Source organism: Bidens hawaiensis, unplaced genomic scaffold (assembly GCF_021521415.1).
Source record: "Bidens hawaiensis isolate Kalapana, Puna unplaced genomic scaffold, B.hawaiensis_p1.1 tig00005272_1, whole genome shotgun sequence".
Lineage (NCBI taxonomy): Eukaryota > Viridiplantae > Streptophyta > Magnoliopsida > Asterales > Asteraceae > Bidens > Bidens hawaiensis.
The window spans coordinates 1376525-1393291 of NW_027491336.1; the positions used below are offsets into that span (position 1 = coordinate 1376525).

Below are 16767 nucleotides of genomic sequence, written 5' to 3' on the forward strand. Positions count from 1 at the left end.
GGGGCATCGTACACAGTATGATGGGGTTCAGGAAACTCAGGCTCGAGAGACTCGAGCATGAACTTCCTGACGACATACCGGTACAGATCGCCAGGCAGAGCACACTGGCACTCACCAGCAGTACTCTTGTCATCGGCTATGGATTCAACATCACGAGACGACATCTTGTGAAGGAAAGAAGAAAACGATTTCGGGAGAATGCTTGCCTGAAAAGGGGAGTATTCGCCGGAAATCGCTTAAGAAATGAAGAGAAGAGTGAAAGTGTGGATTACAAAGAACCCTCTCCCCCTTTATATACTAATCGCAATTAATGCGATAAAATTAATGCGGAGGAGAGAGAAATCGAAGGTGCAATGAAACTATGACACGTGGCAAAAAGCAAGCTGGCAACAGCTGTTGACAGGACGCGTACCATTAATTTCGCGGCCACGCGCCCGAAAAATAGCGCCCACGCGCCTGAAAAAGCGTCTGGAATGACCATGTACTGTCACGTCACCATAACTTCCTGCACGTCCTGACACAGTCAGAAGAAACCGTCGCACGACGTTTCAGAGTTTTGGACTGTTCTTCTTTCCACCAACTCTTCGAATTTCAAAATTCAAAATTCAAAAAGATTAAAAAGTAAGCGGGAAAATACCCCTTACCTTGGCAAACAAGTAACCGTAAGACGGATGCGGGTACAGTGTTAAGGCAAAACCCTTCACATACCTAGCACCCGCAGGGAATTGAAGCCAAGTAAACCTTGGCGAACAAGTAACCATAAGACGGACGCGGGTACAGTGTAAAGGCAAAACCCTTCACATACCTAGCACCCGCAGGGAATTGAAGCCAAGTAAACCTTGGCGAACAAGTAACCATAAGACGGACGCGGGTACAGTGTAAAGGCAAAACCCTTCACATACCTAGCACCCGCAGGGAATTGAAGCCAAGTAAACCTTGGCGAACAAGTAACCATAAGACGGACGCGGGTACAGTGTAAAGGCAAAACCCTTCACATACCTAGCACCCGCAGGGAATTGAAGCCAAGTATACCTCGGCAACCAAGTAACTTTAAGACGGGTGCGTGTACAGTGTAAAGGCAAAACCCTTCACATACCTAGCACCCGCAGGGAGTTGACGCCAGGAATACCTTGGAAGTAAAGTAACCGTAAGACGAGCGCTGGTACAGTGTTAAGGCAAAACCCTTCACATACCTAGCGCTCCGCTGGGAATTGAAACCAAGAAGGATCTTCTGGGCAATGCTTGCGGAAACGGAAATAACACCCCCGCATAGCGGGAACGTCGAGTACTACGTTGTTTGAAGCTCCTGGATGGAATTGGTGGTTTTAACATAATTGATCACTATGTTCAAAACCACCAAAACCTCACGGAGAATCCACACAAGTGGGACTCAGCGCTCCTGACTTGCGAGGAGGTTACAGCCTACCCGCATCATACCCAAAGACCAAGCAGGAAACTCGTGCATTTCTGCAAGTGACAAGGACTTCCGCGGGAGGAATCCCTATGGAAAACCTTAAAAAACCCTTTTCAAAAACCCTTTGCTTAAAGTCCAAAAGTTCACCTCACTTTATTAAACACTCATGAGAAGAACATTGGACTGGGGGGACTTGAAGAGGTAGGTCCCAGCAGAGCCCAGTTGGACCCGCAAGACTCACCTTGAAGAGGGACGTCTGCGCAGAAACCAACTGGATCCGCAGGACCAACCATGCTCAGAGACGTGACGTCCTTACGCGCAGTACGCAAGCTGGTCCCGCAGGAAATGCCTCCCGATGGTGAAGGACTCCGCCTGTTCCCGCAGCTTCGGATACAAGCCATCAGGGAAGGCCACCCGCAGCAAGGCTACACGCACAAGGCACTTAGCTCTCAATCACTCAGTGTCACCTGAGGGAATGAGCAAAGCCGGGAACAATCCCGCACAAGGGCGGGAGGGGGAATACTCCCGCCCAAATAAGCCAGTCCGTACGATACAGGAAGATCTTCTGTACTGTACCTGACGAGGTATGGGAAAAAGATCTGACTAAAGATACGACAGCTTATTGACACAGTATGGCGAGCAGCATGCTCCTGTACTGTGTCACTATTAGCCGCTGCCTACTCACCAACTACTGCCATACCACGTGCGTAGCCGGCAGTTGGTGGAAAAGGAATAGTACACAGAAGGCCTGGTCACTATCAGCCGCTGCCTACCCACCAACTACCAGCAGGGCACGTGCGTAGGCCACTGTTGGTGGAACAGGAACACTGTTGCAGCCGGCCACACCTCCTTGGAAACCTACCTTCGGCTATAAATACCACAAATGGTATGACCATCATATCTTATCTTATATCATCATATATACCTGATATCTGCTCTAGCAATCTCTTAATATACACTTATATTTAAAGAGCAATCTAGTCTGATTCTCACGCCGGAGGGCGGTCACAAGGAGGAACCCCCCCCCCCCCTTCTCAGTGACAAACTCACGGTGTCTGTTTTGCAGGTTATCAGAAGAACCATCTTCTCAGGGTCTCACCCCTCGTGGGAAACATCTATCTAACCCCAGGTTATCAGTAATCTGCCCGGGGTCCGGTTAGTGTTTCTTCAGTTTATCATTGCGAGAGAGAAATAAAGCTTCATGAATAGAAAAAAGAGGCAGGAACGTACATTTAACTATAAAACACCCAATTAACTCGCCACAAACAAAGAAAACCTCAATTAACACATCAACCTGGCCAATTACCGTACCCAATTACAAAACCCTAGCAAGATCGTGACTCGCGAAACAGAGAATAACCTCAATTGCAACATACACTTACACTTGAATACGTTAGCCATGTATTGTTAGGGCTTTCAAGGATATCGATGATGAGTGGCAGCGTGGGGGGAGAAGTGAAACGTATGAATAGAATGGAGAAACTGGAGTTAGGAGTGAATGAATGAGAAACAAGTATTCACAAATGAAGTTATTACCCATACCCAAGGAAAAAACCAATGACCCGCGAATTTAAACGAGTGAATGAATGAGAAGCAAGTATTCACGAATGAAGTAATCTGATGACACGATAGGGGGGGCGACGTGAGGCCTCCAAATGTAGCAATATGCATGAACTAACTAGCTAGTTTTTTTTTCAACTTCATAGTTGCATCTAGGGGTGAGCAAATTAACCACCATAACCGTTAACCGACATAACCGAACCGATTTTAACTGATAACCAACATAACCGGTGAGTTGGTTTAATGAATTTTCGAAAACCGCCACATGCGGGTCGGTTTTGGTTAAAGATAATTCTTAACCCGCCATAACCGAACCACCCTGTTTATATAAATAATAATTGAAATAGTTCGTAACCTATCTCAACACCTATATTATTGATAATATTCTATTGTTTCTGCCATATCAGTTTCAAATTGCGAACTTCCATATAGATATATGTCAGCTACATATATTCAATAATTGTGCCTAAAAAAGGACTATATATACTAAAATTCACTTTAGAGGCCCATTCACAATCATACGGAATACGGTGTGACCCATTCAGTTCAGCGACCCCCTCACGGTTGAACACGGTTAACCAACCCATAACTGACTCACTATAGGCTTTAAAACTGATTAACCGAAACCGCCTTAATGGATCGGTTATGGTTATGGTTATGGTTATCTATTAACCGACATAATAGTTAGAGTTATGGGTTTGGCCTAAAACCGTCATAAACCGACCCATGCATGACAACCGTAGACTTGCATCATGTTTGTTATTTTTTTATATATATAAAAAGGGTGTATAGTGCATAAATCCACTACGACGTCATATCACTCAGATTTTAACATGATTAATATTTGTGGCTGCAACAAATAACTACAGAGAAAGCAGCAGCCATGAGTGTTGTTGTTCTTCTTCGAAGAAGGATATCATCATCATCATCATGTCGTAGGGTTATTGAATCCGCCAATCGATCATTCAACACTCTCTCGGCTTCACTCTCTCACGGCATTCATGTCTTGTATTGCCCTGTAAGTATTATAACCTAATTACACTCCCATTTGTTTTGTTGAAGAATATTATTATGTTATCATTCACGGATAATTGGATATATGAACAACTATTACTACTCCATTTGAATCTTTTATTCAATATGATGATGTTGATGTTATTATCAGTTAACTCAATTATGCGATTGTTGTTCAATCCTGAAGTAAACTCAATTAACTTTTGAGATGAATGATTGATAATTATTGACTCCAGATAACAGTAGTTGCTTTGATCCTAAAGTAAATCATGTTGCAGTTATTTTGATAATATTGCTTGCTCGGATTATTATATGTGCAAGTAAACTCAATTAACTCTAAATATTATTATTATTCAATTTGAATGATCTGATGTTATCATCAATGAATCATTGAATGTTGTTGATTCCAGGAGGTTGATAACAGTAGATCCTTAGCAAATCATGTTGCTAATCTCTTGAGATTAGTGACTATTTCCCTGAATATATAAACTTAATCAGCTATAAAACTACTCGATTTGAATGATTTTCTTGAAGAATTTGATGTTATCATTAATGAATCGTTGAAAGTTGTAGAATCCAGATCAGTTATGAGTTTGAAAACAGCAGCTCCTTTAATCCTAAAGCAAAACATTCTGCTGTTGTTTAGAGATTAATGAATGTTTCCTAATTATCTTTAGGTATATTATCAGCCAAACCTAATTAACTGTAATATTACTGATAGGATAGTGTTGGGATTGTTGCCAACATATCTGAGTGTATTGCTTCAAGAGGTGGAAACATATTGGAAGCTGATGTATTTGTGCCCCAAAACAAGAATGTTTTCTACTCTAGAAGGTGACCCCCCCTCTCTTTATCTTAAGTTTCAATACTTTTCTAATCTTGTAATGCTTTTTCATGAATATTACAATTTCTAAGATTAAGTGACTTAAATTGGAGATATATATTAAAAATGGTTACTAATGTGATCACTCTTTTTATGTTTAACCTGAAATTGAAGGTAATCGTGAAGGGAAAACAAATCACTGAATAATAACCAAGCTACATACCATTTAAGTCGACTTTAAAAAAAAAACACTAAATAGTAACCAAGTTCATATATCTTCCATTTAGGTCACTTGATTTAAAAAAACAACATTTATAATAAATTCACAATGATTGCAACAATAATGAAACTTAAGTGGTTTTTGTTGTTAGAAAAAAGCGAGTGACTTAATTGGAACACTGAAGAAATTCGGTTATTATTTCATGATATTAAACTGATTTTTGCACTTTGAAATATGAAACTTTTGTTTCAACTTGCAGTGAATTTGTCTTTGACCTTAATAAATGGCCACGTGCACAAATGGATGAGGACATTCTCAACTTAGCTAAGAAATTCAATGCTAAAAGATCGGTTGTTCGGGTGCCATCTATTGATCCTAAGTATAAAATTGCGGTTCTCGCTTCTAAACAGGTTTTTTCACAAGTTGTTTATAATTTGTATAATATTGTTCATACTGTTGGCTGCCTATAAACCTTGGGCATAATTGTTTTTTTGCTGTTGTTATAGGACCATTGTCTTGTTGACTTGTTGCTTGCATGGCAAGATGGAAAACTTCCAATTGATATAAGTTCAGTCATTAGGTGAAAATGTGAAATATGTGTGTTCATTCTTTGTGTTGACTATTCTTATAATACTTTTGTTGACCAAGAGTATTTGAACAGTAATCATGATAGGCTTCCGAATTCCCATGTGATGCGGTTCCTTGAAAGACATGAGATCCCGTATCACTATCTGTCCACAACTACAGAAAATAAAAGAGAAGATGAGATTCTGCAATTGGTTCAAGATACCGATTTTCTAGTCCTCGCTAGATATATGCAGGTAACTCTGATAACTGAATTCCATATGGACCATATTAACTAGATATGGCTAAATTGAGTGGTCGATCAAGGTTAAAGGGCTTAGGGTTTGGTACGAGTCAGATTGGGTTGACCTGAAACTAGGGGTGCAAACGAGCTGACCCAAGCCCGAGCTTGACTAGGCTCGAACTCGGCTCGTTTATTATTTATTGTTTATTAGACAAAGGCAAGACATGCCACTCTAGCTTGATAAGTGAAGCTCAAGCTCGTTTATTAAACAAACTTATTTTAAGGCTCGAGCTCGTTTGAGCCCGGCTAGATTCGAGCTTTAACAAGCCAGTCTGGAGTAGCTCACGAGCCGGCTTGGCTTATTTACAACCCTACCTGAAACATTTTCTGGCCAAAGTTTGTAAATGTTTAGGGGGTCAAATGTGATTAAAAAAAATTAGCTTATTTCAGTAATAATCTGAGTTTTTTGGGTATATTAATGTTGACCTTTTTTTTGGTTTTTTGTTTGCAAAAATACTCATCGAGTGCTTTATATGACTAACTCTTCTTATTATACCTGTTTGATCTGTTAAAGGAAAAAAACTTAATTCAAATAAACCCATTTATAAGTAAAATTTAAAGTTCAAGAGCCACACAAAGTTAATCCCCAATCTAATTCGAAGATTTAGCTGCATCAGATAACTTGTATATATTCCCGTTTTGCCCTTCCCATTGCTAAATGACCCTCCGTAAGCATAACCAGATTCATTAACAGACTTTCTGAAATGCCCATTTTCCCTTTCTTGCCTTTAACCATTTCCAGTATGCTTTTTCTCTTTTGCATTGCCTTTTTACCACTGTTCTGTATCTGCCAGTAGCATATAACTCTCACATAGTCGGACTCTCTTATGTCATCCTCCGCCACACATGTACCATATTTTCCATTTTCTCAATTCCCAGTCATTGTAACCATTTTGAACATAATGGCGTTGACTGTTCAGTTTGACCTTCATCTTACAAGTTTCAGCCAAACTATGCAGGTCTTCTAATTGACAGTCCCATGCTATAACCAATGTTAAAATCTATTTGATCTTTCATACATGACCTTTTTCTGTCATTGTTGACCTCCGCTTTACAAGTTTCAGCCAACACTAAAAAGGTCTTCGGTACTAAAAAGTAGGGCTGTAAACGAACCGAAATGAACAAAGCCTTGTTCATGTTCGTTCGTTTAGCATTAAACTTGTTCACGAATGATTCATGAACGCTAACGAACGAAAAATCTTGTTCGTGTTTGTTTGCTAAGAAATCGAATTTGTTCACGAACGCAAACGAACATTTACTATTTAGGAGAAAATGAAAACATTCTTCATCCAAAACATTAGACATAATCACCTTCACTTAATATTAAGTTAAGCATTTGAGATAATAATAATCATATACATAATCATCCCCAATCGACAGTTTTGTTCTGATAATTAGATTTGTTGTTAGATAAGCAAGATTTATAAAACAAACCGCTAATGAAATGAACTGAACATAAACAATAAAATTATAAAATTTAGATGTTAGGTAGGTAATTACAAATAAAATATTATAAAAATTTAAAACAAACCTTTAACTAACGAACGTAAATGAATATAAACAACCGAACGTATATGAACATAAAAGAACACATTACTGCACGTTCATGAACACAAATGAACGAACACAGCAGCCGTTCATGTTTGTTCATTTAACTAAATGAACAAAATTTCTTGTTCGTTTTTGTTCATCTATTAAACGTACGAATGTTAAAGAACTTCCCGCCGAACAGTTCACAAACTGTTCTCTGAATGTTCTGTTCATTTACAGCTCTACTAAAATGATTGCACCTTTGTAAGTGAGAAGTTGACCAGTAATTAATGGCCTCCACTTTTGAACTTTTAGTCAAACTTGGACTTTTGTCAAAATTTGCAGTTACATTAGAGTTATTTCCGGTTTACTTTCAAACACCATAAAAGTTATGTGCATTTTATTCCATTCATATGTTACCTAATTATAATGAGTAAATATTTCTGTATGCAGGTTTTATCTAAAAGTTTTTTGAATAGATACACGAAAGATATAATCAACATTCATCATGGTTTACTGCCATCATTCAAGGGCGGGAATCCTTGTAGGCAGGTTTAATCTTTCATCCTTCATTTTATAAAGTGTGTTCAATTATACAAGGCTTCAAGGAAATATAAAATATACTATATTCTGGTTCTTACTCGTATGGCCAGGCATTTTATGCGGGTGTGAAAATGATTGGTGCCACCAGCCACTTTGTGACAGAAGAACTTGATTGTGGGCCAATCATTGAACAGATGGTATGTATGTTGGTTTTAAGTTTTAACTGCTTCAGTTTGTATCGCCAACTTGTAAATTTTACCCATGCGTTGTCGCGAAAAAGCGCTCTTCTGTACAAAAAGATGAAACCGAATTTGTCGTGGAAAATTGGCCTGAGCTTTCATTAACGGAATAATAATAATAATAATAATAATAATAATAATAATAATAATAATAATAATAATAATAATAAGACTTAATGCAGTAAAAAACATAAAGTGAATACCATGCCGATTATGGCAGTTGGTAGTGCAAGAATACCGAAGGATATCAAAATAACTCACATCGAAACCGGAAATCATAAAAGTACCCTGTAAAAAATATGAATCTCTATTTTACGGTACCAAAATATACTTGATTTTGAATACAACTCCATTTTAAATAATATTTGTATCCGTATGTTGACAAAAAAAAAGAATATTAAACATAGTTATAATCAGTGGCGGATCTAGCATAGGTTGAGGGGTCGCCCACACTACCCCTCAACTTTCTTGGCGAAGTACATTTTGAGTGCAAATTGTTTTTTTTCTTCTTTTTATGTACCGGCTACCTCTGAACAAAACAATTTTATCCTGCGCCACCCTTTGATTTTTCTTCTAGATCCGCCAATAGTTAATAATGGGTGAATTTGAAACTTTGAAAACGAAAATAGATAACCTGTTATTTGATTTTGTGTTGGGGCTTTTAGGTTGAGAGAGTTTCACACAAGGATAATCTGTTGAGTTTTGTGCAAAAATCAGAGAATCTTGAGAAACAATGCCTTCTAAAAGCGTTAAAATCTTACTGCGAGCTGCGTGTTCTACCATATGAAGACAACAGGACGGTTGTTTTTTAATTTAACAACCTCGGTACCTCAATAGTTTTGATTCTTTGTTATATGATGTTACATTTAAAACATTGTTATATTTCAATTTTTATATATAAAGCATCTAGAGGTTCACTCTAATGATATTCAGATCAATGATCCATACTTAAGTCCATGCATGTTGTATCAAATAAGCATGTGTGTTCTATGTTGACCCAAAGCGCAAGCGTGGTTGGGTAGCGTGTTAAACGGGTTTGGGTTACAATGGTAAATTTGTTGATTCAAAAGCATTGTTTTGTTTTTAATAAATATATTAATGTTTTTGATGCTAAATATTACTGAAAAAACAGCATTGTTACACTAATAATCTTGTAACACAGAATGGTTTTAGAGGTTCTGTGCATATTGTATAAATATGCCCAAATTGAATTTACTTTAGTTAGAATTATACAGGTCTTAACAAGTCGAGCCACTTTGAGATACTCGATATCAGTTTGTTAAAAGCTTGAATTGAGCTGAGTTACACATATTGAGCTTAATTATACTCTTGAGCTTAAACAAGTCATCATTTACACAATTTATTAAGTATGTACATAATAGTTATTAACTTTATACATGAAATATGATGTGTATACATAGTTATAAAAAATATATTAAAATACAAATAGATATAGATAAGAAATATAATTAAATATATGATGAATGAGAGGAGTCAAAACTCTTTCAAAATAAGCGAGTTGAGATCGAGCTTAGGCTGCCTCGTGCTTGGTTTGGTTCTTAGCCCATGCATGTTACAAGAAAACCAAAAATTCAAAACGGTAAATTTCATGTTTGGGGTGAAAACATAGACCTCTGCAATGCTATGTTGTGATTTAGGATGATATGATTCAGTTCTATGACTTTTTTCTTTTTCTTTTTTTTCCTTTCATTTCTTTTAAATTTTATATCATTTAAATTTGATATTTAGCACAGAAAATTCGTGTTTCAAAAGTGGATATAAACACTTCTTATTCACATCTCAAGATTACAAACTTTCAATTTAGCAAAGGAAGAAGAAAACACAAAGTTGAGGTTATGGGGTGGTCAAATATGAATGAGGTATATTACTAGTATCTCATCAAACTTGACCCTTTACCTTCCATAATTCTCAAATGATCCCCAAACAGAAGGATTCCACAATTTCAACCATCAAAGAAACATCAAACACAATTGACGATAAAAACTACCAAACTTCTTAAGCATAGTCTTCAGCTGGGACTGAGGTGTATGATCCAATGAATACGTCACCATAGATAAGTCCGGCTAGACCACCACCGATAAGTGGTCCGAGAAAGTAAATCCAGATTTGTGAGAGGTCTCCAGCAACAACAGCAGGTCCAAATGATCGAGCAGGGTTCATTGAGCCACCGCTGAACGGGCCAGCGGCCAATATGTTAGCTCCAACGATGAAACCAATAGCAATGGGTGCAATGGTTCCAAGTGAACCCTTTTTAGGGTCAGCTGCAGTTGCATAAACAGTGTAAACTAGAGCAAAGGTTATGATAATCTCAAACACCACTCCTTGGAAAGCGTTTATGCCACCACCAACTCCATGGGTTGGAACAGCCTACCAAATAACAAAACAACTCAAATTCAAGGTTATGAAATCAAATTGGCTAAATTTATTATAAGGAAAAGTACCAATCCATTAGTGACAAACTGAAGAAGGAATGACGCAACAGTGGCACCGAGCAATTGTGCAATCCAGTAAAATAACCCGGTTAAGATAGTGATGTGACCACCAATAGCCAATCCAAAAGTGACAGCTGGATTCAAATGGCCGCCAGAGATGTTGGCAGCTATTGACACTCCAACAAATAGCGCAAGAGCATGAGCTACGGCAATAGCTACTAGACCGGCAGGGTCTAATGCCGCATCAGCTGTGAGCTTGCCTGCAAAGTTAAAAATAAAAGGTATATTACAATCATTTGTACGTGTCACACAATCGTTCCTACATGGATATGAATTCATTAAGCTCACACTAGATACACCACTTTTTCAAAATTATATATGAATTTACTCATTCGATTAATAAACACCTCAAGCTCGGCAAGTTAACTCAATTGCACAAAACAATCAAACATTCATGCATGAAAAATAACTAACCATAGGCGATAGCTGATCCAACACCCGCAAACACAAAAAGAAGTGTAGCAATGAATTCAGCCAAGTACGACTTGAGTGAGCTAACACTGAACGAATCACCAAAATCACCGAATGCTATCTTCACCATTTTTCTAGACTTTTAAGATAGTAACTATGAACTCAAGAAGCCTATGAATTAGATGATTCACTTGTGTGTTGTTAGTTCTTAAACAAAGGGTTATATATATAGTGTCCAACTAGAAAGTTTTGAAAATAAAATAATAGACATTGATTGATTTTATCTATTTTTTTGGGAATCAATTTAACTAGTGCAACTTGAATTTTATGTATATAGAATGTTTGGAGGCACCGACCATGGACCCAAAAGACTTGGCCATGATCAATCATTGGCGCCAACCCACCGGCCTAACATTTGAAATATGTTCTTGATTACGAGTGGAGACAAGAAATAAACTAACAATAATTAAGTTAATGGATAATTAAAAATAATTAACGCCATTTAAATAATTATGAAGATAAGGTTAGTTACGTGTTAAGGAATAATTAGCTAAAAGTGAGCTCCAAATGATTAAAGGGATGGATGAGTCATCTTCATTTACAAAGTATAACAATTAGCAACTTTAGAGCATTCCAAATTATTGTGGATGAGCCCTTCGTATTATATAAAATAGTTATGAGTGGTTGTGAGTAAAGAAGAGGGACCAAGTTACTGTTCATTACTAAATTTGGTAAGAAACTGTTCATACTTTATATTTTTCTAATGCTTTTATGAAGCCGTTGTGATAAGATGTATAAAAAATTAGTATCTAATTGAAAAGGCGAGAAAAAATATAGTGATTTTTAGTATAATTATAATTATGTATAATTATAATTATATAGTACCTACCGGGAATGCTCTGATTAGTTACATTAATCTCTTGTACTTTGTGCTCTTTGAGTTATGACTTAAGTGAAATAAAAAATTGTGTATTCAGTATTAAATTTAAATACATGTTTTGGTTGAAAAATGTTTATTACAGTAGAAACTCGATAAATTAATACTCGATTATTTAATAAACTCTCTAAGATAATATTTTTTGCTGGTCCCGACTCGGGGATGGGGTGCTAAATTAATAATTCACTAAAATTATAAGATAATACATTTTGATAATTTCTTTAGACCCCATATAAAATATAAATTAATAATTCCTTATATATAGCATATTACATGAATGATTTATGAAGGTTTCTTGAAAAATGACTCAATTGTCTTTTGTTTTTTGTTGAAATCAATTTCCCCTTAAATCTCGTCTCTAATTTTCCTTAGCATGGTAAGAACTTCTGATGTTGTTTTCTCATAGCTCAACAAGAAATTGTTCAATGTGATTGCCGCTTTAATAGCTTCATTTCGCAAAGGGGCTCCATTGTAGAACTTTCATCATCTTCTTCATCGATATCATCTTTATTAATTCCAGTAACGCTTTCAATGTCCATAAAGTGATACATTGAACACAAGAAGCATAATAAGGTGGGAGATAGAAGGTTTCTTTCAAATTGGGCCGTTCATTTGATATGCATGCATTGTATACAATAATTAAGTGGAAGTTTGAAAGGTGTTTGTAAACTAAATTCTACTATAAATTAATAAAATATTAATTAATATATAAATTAATAATTATTAATTTATCGATTAATTAATAACTCTTTTAATTAATAAATTTTGGTGGTCCTAAGTGTATTATTTTATAGAGTTTCTATTGTAAATGTATATTTGAAAGTGACAAAATGTTTTTAAGTTTGTTATAATTTAATAAGATCATTGTGTTCATAAATTTAAGCAGTGATAATTCTAATAACAATGTAAGCTGGACATATGACTCTGAAGAGGTAGGTCCCAGCAGAGCCCAGTTGGACCCGCAAGACTCACCTTGAAGAGGGACGTTTGCGCAAGGACCAACTGGTTCCGCAGGACCCACCATGCTCAGAGAAGACCTTACGCGCAGTACGCCAGCTGTTCACGCAGGGAAAGCCTCCCAATGGTGAAGTACCCCGCCTGTCCCCGCAGCTGCGGATACAGGCCATCAGGGAAGGCTACCCGCACTAATAGCAAGGCTACACGCACAAGGCACTAAATAATTCAGTGTCACCTGAAGGAATGAGCAAGGCGGGAATACTCCCGCCCAAATGAGTCAGTCCGTATGCTTCTGGAAGATCTTTTGTACTATACCTGCCAAGGTATGGACAAAATAGACAAGATCTGACCAAAGCAGCCCATGAACCAATCACAGGGTGACAGCTCACCGACAAACAGTACGAGGAGCATGCTCTAGTACTGTTTGTCACTATTAGCCGCTGCCTACTCACCAACCCTTATCGTGGCACGCATATAGCTTGCAGTTGGTGGAAAAGGAATAGTACACAGCCGGCCTGGTCATTATCAGCCGCTGCCTACCCACCAACCAGTATGGCACGTGCGTAGCCCGTAGTTGGTAGAACAGGAATATTATACAGCCGGCTGTACCTGCTTGGAAACCTACCTTCGGCTATAAATACTCCAACACCTTGGAACGGTAGGATCATCTGGTATTTTACCTTCACTAGCTATTTCTCTCAATATACACTTATATTCAGAGCAATCTAATCTGATTCTCATGCCGGAGGGTGGTCACAAGGAGGAACCCCCCTTCTCAGTGACGAGCTCACGGTGTCTGTTTTGCAGGTCATCTGAAGAACATCCTTCTTTGCCGGACCTAACCCTCGTGGGAAACATCTATTTAACCCCCAGATTATCCGTAATCTGCCCGGGGTCGATTAGTGTTTCTTCATTGGCGCCATCCGTGGGACAAAGCTAGAACTAATTCTCAGTTTTTTTAAAATTTCTGAAGAAATGGTTAACGTTACTCCGGTCCCAAGGCCAGTAAGTGACCAAGAAACCCCGGTAACCACAACCCCAGCTACTGGGGGGAACACCGGCGGTTATACAAATTTTACGAACACTACCCCGGTTACCCAAGCCGGGGCAAGTGCAGTAAACAATATTTCACTGGGGTTCACTGATGCCCAGTTGGAGAAACAGGCGAGGCTCCCTCGCCAAACACTCGATCAAGTTAAGGCGTGGGCCGAAGCACGTTAGAAAGAGTTCCAAGCTGAGTTGGATGAACGCTTGCGTTCACTCCAACAGGCTGACGAATTCGGAAGTACTCGACAGCAGCTTAACATGAACAGTGAGTGCGAGTACTCGGACGATGATCGAGAGGAATCCGACACCGACGCAAACCCTCGCCACAGGGCGAAAGGGAAGCGTAAGGAAACGGACTTCCAACCAAGAAGGAATTTTGGAGAAACCTTCAAACCAAGGAACGCGGGAGGAAACCCATGTGACTTCTCCAAAACCTTTAGACCAACTGCCGCAAATGCGGGAAAGTCCAAGTTTGCAAGGGACATTGCGGAAGCAATCGCCCCGAGAAGTGCCAAACAGATGTCCAACATCGGCACTTATGATGGTCTATCCGACCCAGACGATCACTTGAACAGATTCATAGCGGGGGCAACCGTCAGTAACTGGACGGAACCCACGTGGTGTTATATGTTCCAAATGACGCTGGTTGGAGCGGCCAGGGCGTGGTTTGATCGTTTACCGGTCCACCACATCTATGATTGGGCGGACTTTCAACACAAGTTCAGCTAACACTTCAGTCAACAGAGGAAATATACTGAAGAGCAGTGGACGATCCTCAACTGCGTGAGAGAGGAAGATGAATCTTTACTAGACTTCATCACTCGCTTCAACTCCAAAAAGCTGAGTCTGGGCAACATAAGTGAAGATCTTGTTCGCGCCGCTTTCATCCAGGGGGCCGAATACCCGGAGCTTATCCGCACGTTGACGGGTAAGGACGGCATGCCATCCACATGGGATGTCATCATGACGGCGGCCAAGCGCTTTGCCGAGACGGAGAAGCAACTGGGTAGGGACCTTCCCCAGAGTACACATCTCTACACGCAGAGGACCAGAGAAAACAATGTTCGGATCGCCCGGCAGAACAAAAAGAGGAAGCTAGGTATTTGGCAGTCAAGGGTAAACTTTGACACCTCATCCAGCTCTCGCCCTCTTGTTGGCGGAAGGGATAACACGCACCCTTCAAGCCGAAAACACCGATGGACGCCACTCACCAAAAGCGTCACGGAGATATTTGCCACCGAAAAACTCCCATGGCCAAAAGCTCCAATGATCCGGCAACGACCTAATGCGGATCAGAGCAAATTCTGTGACTTCCACGGGACAAAGGGTCACAGTACAGAGGAGTGTACATCTTTGAAGGATATTGTTGAAACATTCGTCAAGGATGGAAGACTTGCACACCTTGTGGCATCAATCAAGAATGGAGGAAGGAATGATAACCGGTATAAAGGCAATGGACGAAAGCCCGTTGACATCAGCATCCACATGGTTCATGGCAACATCAGAGGAAGAAAAAGACGAACGACAGAACCATGCGAATGGAAGGAAGCTGAGGTGCACTTCCCGCGAGTGCCAGGAGGACCCAGCAAGGAAGGCCCTATCGTCATCAAAAGCCAGCTGGGGCATTACATAACTTCCCGCACTCTTGCTGACAACGGCGCCTCGTCAACGGTTATGTACAGGCAGTTCTTCGACAAGCTAGACGACGAAGACAAAGAACGCCTGGAAACGGTCTACGCCTCAATGGAAGGGTTCGACGGCAGCACAAACACCCCCCTGGGTATCCTATCTTTCCCCGTCATTCTCACGGACGGGAAATACTCCCGCACAGAAGACGTGGACTTCGTCGTAATGAGGAAGCCACACAACACATACGACATCCTCTTCGGGAGAGACGGGATGGCAAGATTCAACGCCGTGGTATCTTCAGTCCACGACATGATGGGATGGCCAACTGCTGAGGGTGTAGCGATGATCACCGGTATCCCCCAGACTTTGGTGAGTGATAACGGCACCAACTTTGCTGATAAGAAGCTACAAAAGTGGCTAGAAGAACTTCAAATCACCCACACCTTTACCTCAGTGGCACACCCGCAAGGTAACGGTGAGGTGGAAAGAGCAAATAAAAGCATCGTCGAAGGCATAAAGAAAAGACTCCTGGAACGCAGATCCGGCTGGGTGGACGAAGTTCCACACGTCCTTTGGGCAAACAGAACGCTGAAAAAGGCCAGTACGGGAGAAACCCCGTTCAGCCTCACTTATGGCACTGAAGCCATGGTCCCAGTCGAAATTGGTTTGCCCTCACCAAGGGTCTTGATTCAGCCAGAAGACAATGATGCGGAAAGACGGTTAGACCTTATGCTAACCGAGGAACGCAGAGACTTAGCCGCAGCGCGTGAAGAAAACTACAAGCGACAAATGCAAAAATACTACAACACGCGGGTAAAACTCTGCAACTTCAATGTAGGAGACTACATATTGCGTAACAACGAGGCTTCAAACCAAGAGCGCCCAGGAAAACTGGCACCGGTCTGGGAAGGACCGTACATTATCAAAGAAGTTTTGGGAAAAGGCGCATACCGGCTCGAAAGGCTCGATGGCACTCCTATCCCAAGAACATGGAACGGAGCTCAATTACACAAATGTTACATGTAGATCAATTCCAAACTTGTAAAGAAAAGGCCTAGAGCC

General features: G+C 39.8%; 2 protein-coding genes across 4 annotated transcripts; one reads left to right on the forward strand and one right to left on the reverse strand.

The window, feature by feature from the left end:
- The first annotated feature begins 3847 nt into the window (after positions 1-3847).
- LOC143629547 (formyltetrahydrofolate deformylase 1, mitochondrial-like) lies at positions 3848-9545 on the forward strand. 3 transcript variants are annotated; one of them, XM_077098788.1, is made up of 8 exons: positions 3848-3982; positions 4715-4822; positions 5291-5441; positions 5538-5611; positions 5693-5852; positions 7883-7981; positions 8083-8169; positions 8877-9545. In XM_077098788.1, exons 1-8 carry the CDS (start codon positions 3858-3860, stop codon positions 9021-9023), a joined length of 951 nt encoding a protein of 316 aa, XP_076954903.1. In that variant the 5' UTR covers positions 3848-3857; the 3' UTR covers positions 9024-9545. The 3 variants fall into 3 exon arrangements, with proteins under 3 accessions (XP_076954903.1, XP_076954904.1, XP_076954902.1); XM_077098789.1 differs by having other exon boundaries at positions 3848-3992; positions 8877-9543; XM_077098787.1 differs by having other exon boundaries at positions 3848-3992; positions 4710-4822; positions 8877-9542.
- Positions 9546-9975: 430 nt separating this feature from the next.
- LOC143629549 (putative aquaporin TIP-type RB7-18C) lies at positions 9976-11323 on the reverse strand. The gene is made up of 3 exons (XM_077098790.1): positions 11139-11323; positions 10674-10924; positions 9976-10599 (listed from the first exon to the last, which is right to left on the reverse strand). The coding sequence occupies exons 1-3, from the start codon at positions 11263-11265 to the stop codon at positions 10228-10230; spliced, it is 750 nt and encodes a 249-aa protein (XP_076954905.1). The 5' UTR covers positions 11266-11323; the 3' UTR covers positions 9976-10227.
- Positions 11324-16767: the final 5444 nt, after the last annotated feature.